Below are 9,900 nucleotides of genomic sequence, written 5' to 3'. Positions count from 1 at the left end.
TGGAGGTGTGTATTTCAGGCGTTGGCTATGTGTGTAATATGTGGTCTTGTCTGTCTGGCAATAGGGACTGAGGGGGGTGAGGGATGAGAGAGCAGTAATTATGGACTCTTCATATTCAGCAGAACATCAGAGGGAAGTCATTTGTTGCTCTATATTTAATCAGCAGAGATAACGAGGCTGACTGCAGCCGCCATGCAGACTGACTGACTGGGGAAGAGACACAGCAACATAATTTCCTCCCGTCTTTAATATAACCTAACCACACTGTTATTTATTTCCCAACTTATTGCTGCTGTTCATATAACCATTATCACCTCTCTCTATGTTTCTCTCTCTCCACCTCTATTCTCTCCCTCCACTCTCCTCTTTTCCAATCTCGCTCTCTGTTGTCTAATTTCTTTCCTTTTATTTTCTCATATCTATCTACCTCTCCCTCAATCTCCACCACTACCCCTCTCTTCACTTCGGCATTCTTTGGCATTCACCTGTTACCAACTTCCTCTTCTCTGCTCTTTCTCCATCCCTCCCTCTCAGGGTGCAGGTAGAATTCTATGTGAATGAAAACACTTTCAAGGAGCGCCTCAAGCTGTTCTTCATCAAAAACCAAAGATCCAGTGAGTTGTCAATGTTCAGACAGGGAGTTCCTACTCATTGTCCTATTAGTTGGCTGTCATTCCATAATCCTTTCTTTTTGGGTTTTCCTTCACACGTTTGGTTGATTCGTTAGGTGCTCTGTCCTATCAGTGGTGTTCCCTAAGTGGTTTTGACTGTGTGTGACATGTTGTCCCCTTGCTCCTGTATGTCTATATGTTATGTATGTCCCATCAATGTTCACGGTGTCCCATTGATGTTCTCAATAACCTATGGTTGCGTTTACACAGGCAGCCCAATTCTGATCTTTTGCCCAATTATTTGCAAAAGATCTGATCGGATTGGTCAAAAGACCAATTAGTGGCAAAATATCAGAATTGGGTTCCTGATTCATGATAATTCATGATAATGTATTATGTTTAATTGATTAATTTATTGACTTCATTGATTAAGTCATTGACTTGCTGTGGTTGGTTTATGTGCTGCAGGTCTGAGGGTGAGGCTGTTCAACTTCTCTCTGAAGGTGTTGAGCTGTCTCCTCTACATGGTCAGAGTCCTACTGGATGACCCACAGGAGGAGAGACAGGACTGGTGAGGAAGGGGAGGGGGGGGGGGGGGTAGATAAGAGGGGCTTTAGTATTGGAGAGTGAGTGAAGAGCATCAGTGGAGAGGGAGTGAGGAGTATTGGTGGAGAGGGAGTGAGGAGTATCAATGGAGAGTGGTCAGTCAGTACTTACCATGGAGCAAGAGGGATAGGTAAAGACGAGATGTAAGGGTTATGTTTAAGGTAGTCTCGCTTGGCCAGCGGCTGGGAGATGGAGACCAGATGTAGGGAAGGACGGTGGAAAGGGAAAGAGTAGAGGGGAGAGACATGGGTAATGTTGAGAACACTGTGGTTACAATGCTGGAGGTCACACAGAGAGAGACATGGGTAATGTTGAGAACACTGTGGTTACAATGCTGGAGGTCACACAGAGAGAGACATGGGTAATGTTGAGAACACCGGGGTTACAATGCTGGAGGTCACAGAGAGAGAGACATGGGTAATGTTGAGAACACCGGAGTTACAATGTTGGAGGTCACAGAGAGAGAGACATGGGTAATGTTCAGAACACCGGAGTTACAATGCTGGAGGTCACAGAGAGAGAGACATGGGTAATGTTGAGAACACCATTGTTACAATGCTGGAGGTCACAGAGAGAGAGACATGGGTAATGTTGAGAACACCGGCATTACAATGCTGGAGGTCACAGAGAGAGACATGGGTAATGTTGAGAACACCAGAGTTACAATGTTGGAGGTCACAGAGAGAGAGACATGGGTAATGTTGAGAACACCGGAGTTACAATGCTGGAGGTCACAGAGAGAGAGACATGGGTAATGTTGAGAACACCGTTGTTACAATGCTGGAGGTCACAGAGAGAGAGACATGGGTAATGTTGAGAACACCGGGGTTACAATGCTGGAGGTCACAGAGAGAGAGAAATGGGTAATGTTGAGAACACCGGGGTTACAATGCTATAGGTCACAGAGAGAGAGAAATGGGTAATGTTGAGAACACCGTGGTTACAATGCTGGAGGTCACAGAGAGAGAGACATGGGTAATGTTGAAAACACTGGGGTTACAATGCTGGAGGTCACAGAGAGAGAGAGACATGGGTAATGTTGAGATCACCGGGGTTACAATGCTGGAGGTCACAGAGAGAGAGACATGGGTAATGTTGAGAACACCGGGGGTTACAATGCTGGAGGTCATAGAGAGAAAGACATGGGTAATGTTGAGAACACCGGAGTTACAATGCTGGAGGACACAGAGAGAGAGACATGGGTAATGTTGAGAACACCGGAGTTACAATGCTGGAGGTCACAGAGAGAGAGACATGGGTAATGTTGAGAACACTGGGTTACAATGCTGGAGGTCACAGAGAGAGAGACATGGGTAATGTTGAGAACACTGTGGTTACAATGCTGGAGGTCACAGAGAGAGAGACATGGGTAATGTTGAGAACACCAGGGTTACAATGCTGGAGGTCACAGAGAGAGAGACATGGGTAATGTTGAGAACACCGGGGTTACAATGCTGGAGGTCACAGAGAGAGAGAAATGGGTAATGTTGAGAACACTGGGGTTACAATGCTGGAGGTCACAGAGGGAGAGAAATGGGTAATGTTGAGAACACTTGGGTTACAATGCTGGAGGTCACAGAGAGAGAGAAATGGATAATGTTGAGAACACTGGGGTTACAATGCTGGAGGTCACAGAGAGAGAGAAAGTTAAAGTCATATAGGATGTGGTTGAGGAACACAGGAAGCTATAACTCTTTGACTGTTCAAACATGACATGTTTCAGTCCTCTTTTTGTTTATGTTTCCCCCTGTAGTCTGGACTGTTCCAAACAGAATGCATCGGTCCACCCCAACAGGACCCAGTTTGACTGGTAAGTATACTGTACATGACTGTGTCCCATTCATCTTTAATGAGGAGCCATGACTGGCCTGGGAGTCTAACAATAATAATAATAATAATAATACAGAGGGTCACAGCGATGTTAATCCTGTGTCCACCACAGAGCACTGTAATGAGACCATGTACAACAGACAATCAATGATACTTGGAGTAATAGAGAGGTTGGAGATGTAGATATGGAACATTACGCAGCTTGACATTTAATGTCATGAATCTTGCCCTGGAGGGAGAACTGAGCGATTTCCACTAGATGGGCCAACTGCAAAGTCAAAATTGGCTATATCCAAACAATTCATGAAAACAAAAATGTGCTTTTGGTCTTAATTTAAGGTTATGGTTAGGCATTAGGGTTAGCAGTGTGGTTAAGGTTATGGATAAGGTTAGGGTTAGGTTTGTATGACTTTGCGGCTCAATCTGCAGAGCTGGCTCCAGGGCAAAATTCATGACAATAAATGCCAACCTGCAAACATTACAGTATTATAGTAGCACGTTAGTTTGTCTCAATGTTACTTGTATGGATTTCATGCCAACATAATACGTACTGTATGTAGTGTCCATATAACCTAATTAACAGCTGCTGTCTGTAAACAAGTCAAAGACTGATATAAGAAATGTATTGGGGCTGCTGTGAGCGTCTGCACTAGACCAGAGCCTGAAGGGTAAGAAAACAGAAAGTATTGGAATTAGGACTGATGATTTGCACTTATAAGTGAACTTAGTTTTCACTCATCCAAAATGTACTTACTAGGAGTGGAATGTCCAGTAGTGTGGACTGAGAGTCAAAGGCATGAGTGAATGAGTGAGTGAGGGAGTGAGTGAGTAAGTGACCGACAAACCGACCGTCCGACTGACTGAGTCTGTCCCAGATGTGACGGGGTCCTTGGGCTCTGCCTCCAGTCCTGCTCAGGGACATATTTATTTAATTGCCGGCTGGTGACACTGTAAACTCTGGCTCTAAATGAATAAGGAGCATGACAGAGTGAGTTTAATAACGACTTTGGCTGGCTGCTGCTCCAAGCAGCACACTAAGAGGACACACACACACAAACACACACAAAATCACACACACACACACACACACACACACACACACTCCAGGCAGCATACTCAGAAGGCAGCACTCAGGCAGCCATGATAAGCCCCGAGCGGCCTCTGGATAGAGCCTCTTTCTTACAACAAAGCTGTAAATCTGCATTAATGTTATCTGCGAATATTGCTTGTGATGCTTTTTCACAGTAGTCTAATGGCAGCTGTAGTTCAGAACCACTCGCTTGTAAACAACATAATTACAAGAAGTGTTATGTCATTGGATGGATGGTATCTGAAAGGGAGTCCTTTTAATATTTGCCCCTGTTACACCTTTTTATTTTCTTCTCCCTCCCTCTTTCTTTCTTTTTCCCACTCCCTTATTTTCTCTCCTCCCTCTGTGTCATGTATCATGTGCTCTCTTTGTTCTGTGTCTGCAGGTCTCTCATAATCTGGGTGAATAGGCCTCTGCCTCTGTGGGCTCTACAGGTCAGACACAATGTTGAACCCTCATATTAACAAGGCTGTCTGCACACACACACACACACACACACACACACACACAGACACACGAACACACAGACGTGTGAGCACACACACACATTCTCTGGTTTATTGCTTCACTTTAACTTCTTATCAATGGAGTTCAATCATCAAAATGAAGATTCCACCCACTCACTGTCTCTCTCACTCTCTATTGCTGTTACTACTCCAATCTTTCTCTCTCTCTTTCTTTCTCTCGCTCTCTCCTTTCATCTCTCTCCAGGTGCTTGTAGCTTTCATCAGCTTTTTTGAGACAATGTTGCTGGTGTACCTCAGCTACAAGGTGAGTACACTGTAAAACTCTTCCCTGTAAATTTACAACATTATACTGGCACCAGAGTTGCCAACTTAATACTGTAATTTTGCTTTACAGCAAAGATGCTGTAATATATTTTACAGTACTATTTTCCTTACAGTAATACAGATTACAGCATCCCTGCTGTAAAGCAAAATTACAGTATTACGCTGGTAACTCTGGTGCCAGGTCAATGCTGTACATTTACAGTGGAATTCTCACTGAAATCTAAAAGTAAGAAAAACAATACATTTGTACATAAAATACATGTATTTAAATTGGTAACAACATTAACAACAAAAAAGTCTCGAGGTTTTGCTCGCCTGAGGTAGAGTATCTTATGATAAGCTGTAGACCACACTATTTACCAAGAGAGTTTTCATCTATATTTTTCATAGCTGTCTATTTACCACCATAAACCAATGCTGGCATTAAGATTGCACTGAATGAGTTGTACAAGGCCATTAATCAACAGGAAAACGCTCATCCAGATGCAGCGCTCCTAGTGGCCGGGGACTTTAATGCAGGGAAACTTAAATCCGTTCTACCTAATTTCTACCAGCATGTTAAATGTGCAACCAGAGGGAAAAAAACTCTAGACCACCTTTACTCCACACACAGAGACGCATACAAAGCTCTCCCTCGCCCTCCATTTGGCAAATCTGACCATAACTCTATCCTCCTGATTCCTGCTTATAAGCAAAAACTAAAGCAGGAAGCACCAGTGACTTGGTTAATAAAAAAGTGGTCAGATGACGCAGATGCTAAGCTACAGGACTGTTTTGCTAGCACAGACTGGAACATGTTCCGGGATTCTTCAGACAGCATTGAGGAGTACACCACATCAGTCACTGGCTTCATCAATAAGTGCATCGATGATGTCGTCCCCCACAGTGACCGTATGTACATACCCCAACCAGAAGCCATGGATTACAGGAAACATCCGCACTGAGCTAAAGGGTAGAGCTGCCGCTTTCAAGGAACGGGACTCTAACCCGGACGCTTATAAGAAATCCCGCTATGACCTCCGACGAACCATCAAACAGGCAAAGAGTCAATACAGGTCTAAGATTGAATCGTACTACACTGGCTCTGACGCTCGTCGGATGTGGCAGGGCTTGAAAACTATTACAGACTACAAAGGGAAGCACAGCCGCGAGCTGCCCAGTGACACAAGCCTACCAGACGAGCTAAACCACTTCTATGCTCGCTTCGAGGCAAGCAACACTGAAGCATGCATGAGAGCACCAGCTGTTCCGGATGACTATGTGATCACGCTCTCCGTAGCCGATGTGAGTAAGACTTTTAAGCAGGTCAACATTCACAAGGCCGCAGGGCCAGACGGATTACCAGGACGTGTACTCCGAGCATGTGCTGACCAACTGGCAAGTGTCTTCACTGACATTTTCAACATGTCCCTGACTGAGTCTGTAATACCAACATGTTTCAAGCAGACCACCATAGTCCCCGTGCCCAAGGACTCTAAGATAACCTGCCTAAATGACTACCGACCCGTAGCACTGACGTCTGTAGCCATGAAGTGCTTTGAAAGGCTGGTCATGGCTCACATCAACACCATTATCCCAGAAACCCTAGACCCACTCCAATTTGCATACCGCCCCAACAGATCCACAGATGATGCAATCTCTATTGCACTCCACACTGCCCTTTCCCACCTGGACAAGAGGAACACCTACGTGAGAATGCTATTCATTGACTACAGCTCAGCATTCAACACCATAGTGCCCTCTAAGCTCATCACTAAGCTAAGGATCCTGGGACTAAACACCTCCCTCTGCAACTGGATCCTGGACTTCCTGACGGGCCGCCCCCAGGTGGTAAGGGTAGGTAACAACACATCTGCCACACTGATCCTCAACACGGGGGCCCCTCAGGGGTGCGTGCTCAGTCCCCTCCTGTACTCTCTGTTCACCCATGACTGCATGGCCAGGCACGACTCCAACACCATCATTAAGTTTGCTGACGACACAACAGTGGTAGGCCTGATCACCGACAACGATGAGACAGCCTATAGGGAGGAGGTCAGAGATCTGGCCGTGTGGTGCCAGGACAACAACCTCTCCCCTCAACGTGACCAAGACAAAGGAGATGATTGTGGACTACAGGAAAAAAAGAGGACTGAGCACGCCCCATTCTCATCGACGGGCTGTAGTGGAACAGGTTGAGAGCTTCAAGTTCCTTGGTGTCCACATCACCAACGAACTATCATGGTCCAAACACACCAAGACAGTCGTGAAGAGGGCACGACAAAGCCTATTCCTCCTCAGGAGACTAAAAAGATTTGGCATGGGTCCTCAGATCCTCAAAAAATTCTACAGCTGCACCATCGAGAGCATCCTGACTCGTTGCATCACCGCCTGGTATGGCAACTGCTTGGCCTCCGACCGCAAGGCACTACAGAGGGTAGTGCGTACGGCCCAGTACATCACTGGGGCAAAGCGTCCTGCCATCCAGGACCTCTATACCAGGCGGTGTCAGAGGAAGGCCCTCAAAATTGTCAAAGACTCCAGCCACCCTAGTCATAGACTGTTCTCTCTGCTACCGCACGGCAAGCGGTACCGGAGTGCCAAGTCTAGGTCCAAAAGATTTCTCAACAGCTTCTACCCCAAGCCATAAGACTCCTGAACAGCTAATCATGGCTACCCGGACTATTTGCACTGGCCCCCCACCCCATCCTTTTACGCTGCTGCTACTCTGTTAAGTATTTATGCATAGTCACTTTAACTCTACCCACATGTACATATTACCTCAACTACCTCAACTAGCTCGGTGCCCCCGCACATTGACTCTGCAACGGTACCCCCCTGTATAATATAGCCTCCCTACTGTCACTTTATTTTACTTCTGCTCTTTTTTTTCTCAACACTTTTTTTTGTTGTTGTTGTTTTATTTTTTACTTTTTTTGTTTAAAATAAATGCACTGTTGGTTAAGGGCTGTAAGTAAGCATTTCACTGTAATGTCTGCACCTGTTGTATTCGGCGCATGTGACCAATAAAATTTGATTTGATTTGATTTGAAACAACATATTTGACAATAGAACTAACAACAGTTAACACATATGGAACCAAATAAGCACATCAATACAACACCAATTTAAAAACAATATTGTTTGCCTGTGTGTGGGGTGGGGGAGACAGAGACAAAGAGAGAGGGGAAGTTCAAATTGGGATTGGGTACAATCCTAGACCTATGATCAGGGGCAACTCTATTCGGGGTAAGGATGTTCAGAGGCGTTGAAACACACTATGGGACAGTTTGGGCAGGAGAGCATCCAGGAGAGAGAAGTCAGCGCAGCGCAGCTTCAGGTGTTCATCATGGGGCTCCGTAACAATCCTCCTCAGTTCTGATTGGTCTGCTCTTCTCACCCCTGGGACAAGCATAGAAAAATAAATGATAGAATGAGAGACAGAGAGCACCAGGGATGTTACTCTGTGGGTAAAAAGACAGGTGACAAGGGACATATCAAGCTGATGTTGTGTGTGTGTGTGTGTGTGTGTGTGTGTGTGTGTGTGTGTGTGTGTGTGTGTGTGTGTGTGTGTGTGTGTGTGTTTTCTGTGCCACCAAACATTTGCATACTGTAAAGTGAACAGGTTTAGCTAATACTGTAATATTATGGAACAATGTTGTTTAAATTAAACAAATGGTTAGGGCAGATGGTGACGTATGTTGCGCAGCTGAGAGCCTAGTGAACCGAATCACATAGGGTTGTGACAGCTAAGGAGGACACCGTGTCCCTATGTTGTTGCCGTTCATGCTCTCCCCATTGAGTAGACTGTATCAAGGTGACATCTAGATGGCTACCAATATTAGTTATTTATTGTGTAGGCTGCTATCCCACTTGAAATATAATCCTGGGAGGGACAAAATTGGCCACGTTACTAGCTACCGCCTGCGATACTTTGTTACAGCTGCTCAGTGGCCAGCAACTTAGGTCGGCAAACACCTCGATACAACACTGGTGCACTGCTCATTCAAATCCGTTTTGGTGCCTCGCTACTAGTTTAATGGCCCACGACGTGGTTTATGTTTAAAATGCGGCCCGTCAATCCGAAAAAATAAACGCTGCGCCGGTAATAATATGGATAATATCTTTTGAACTGCTAGAAACAAGCCATTTTCTCTGTAGTAACGGTGAAAACATAACGGTCATGAATCTGTGCTCAGTTTATTCTCTAGATAACTAGCAAATGTTGGTCAGCTAGCTAGCTAGGTTAGCTAAGAAAACATGCAGTAGTTCAACGTTGGCTAGCAATAAAGATACTTATAAACAAGTCAAGGTACCTACCCAGAAGCTACTGAAAATGTTCTTCCACTTCACAGCCGCTTCAAGAAGATATTTACTAAAATAGTCTGTGCTTCATGTGTCTCACCTGACAGGTTGGCGCCTGAAACTGATCATTTGAATTTACAGTAGGCATAAGCTATTAGTGTAAAGAAATACAGTAGGTTAGAGTAATTTTTACAGGAGGCTTCTAATTACAGTTAATAACAGTATTTTTCAGCATTTTACCACAATGCAGTGCTATCTACAGCATTAATGCTGTAAAACACATGTACTGTATTTTACTGTGAATTCTACAGTGTTTTACTGTTGAGATTACAGAAACGTCTTACAGTGTAGTACAGAACTGAGTCCCTTCGCAGACACTGCTGGAGATGGATAGCTATTTTTGTGCCCCACAAAACAACAAGCCTCAGTCTGTGTATGTCTATGTAGCTAAATGTGACATGTTCTGGGGGAATGTACTTTACATCTAATCTTTTGATCCTTTGATATATCCTTTGATATACAGTCTAGATTACGCATATATCTGAGCAGGGCCATCTCCAGGCATAAGCGACATAAGCGGTTGCTTAGGATCCCCGGTACCTACATTATTTTATTTATTTTTTTGGGGGGGGACTCAGTCGGGGCCTCAACTTACTGTTGAGAGTTAGAATAGTAGAATACACAAGGT

General features: G+C 44.8%; 1 protein-coding gene across 1 annotated transcript in view; it reads left to right on the top strand.

Annotated features, from left to right (window-relative positions):
* Nucleotides 1–534: 534 nt before the first annotated feature.
* LOC121551807 (potassium channel subfamily T member 2-like) overlaps nucleotides 535–9,900 on the top strand; it is a gene marked incomplete at its 5' end in the record, with an annotated part of 58,065 nt that continues 48,699 nt past the window's right edge. Inside the window, 5 exons of the mRNA XM_045218904.1 lie at nucleotides 535–614; nucleotides 1,080–1,182; nucleotides 2,971–3,027; nucleotides 4,523–4,571; nucleotides 4,849–4,908. Of these exons, the coding sequence (XP_045074839.1) occupies nucleotides 535–614; nucleotides 1,080–1,182; nucleotides 2,971–3,027; nucleotides 4,523–4,571; nucleotides 4,849–4,908 (349 nt within the window). The remainder of the gene's footprint in view (nucleotides 615–1,079; nucleotides 1,183–2,970; nucleotides 3,028–4,522; nucleotides 4,572–4,848; nucleotides 4,909–9,900) is intronic.

This window comes from Coregonus clupeaformis, unplaced genomic scaffold, assembly GCF_020615455.1.
Source record: "Coregonus clupeaformis isolate EN_2021a unplaced genomic scaffold, ASM2061545v1 scaf1894, whole genome shotgun sequence".
NCBI classification, from domain to species: Eukaryota; Metazoa; Chordata; class Actinopteri; order Salmoniformes; family Salmonidae; genus Coregonus; species Coregonus clupeaformis.
The sequence above is the reverse complement of the archived record's forward strand: the minus strand, read 5'-3'. Positions and strand labels throughout refer to the sequence as shown.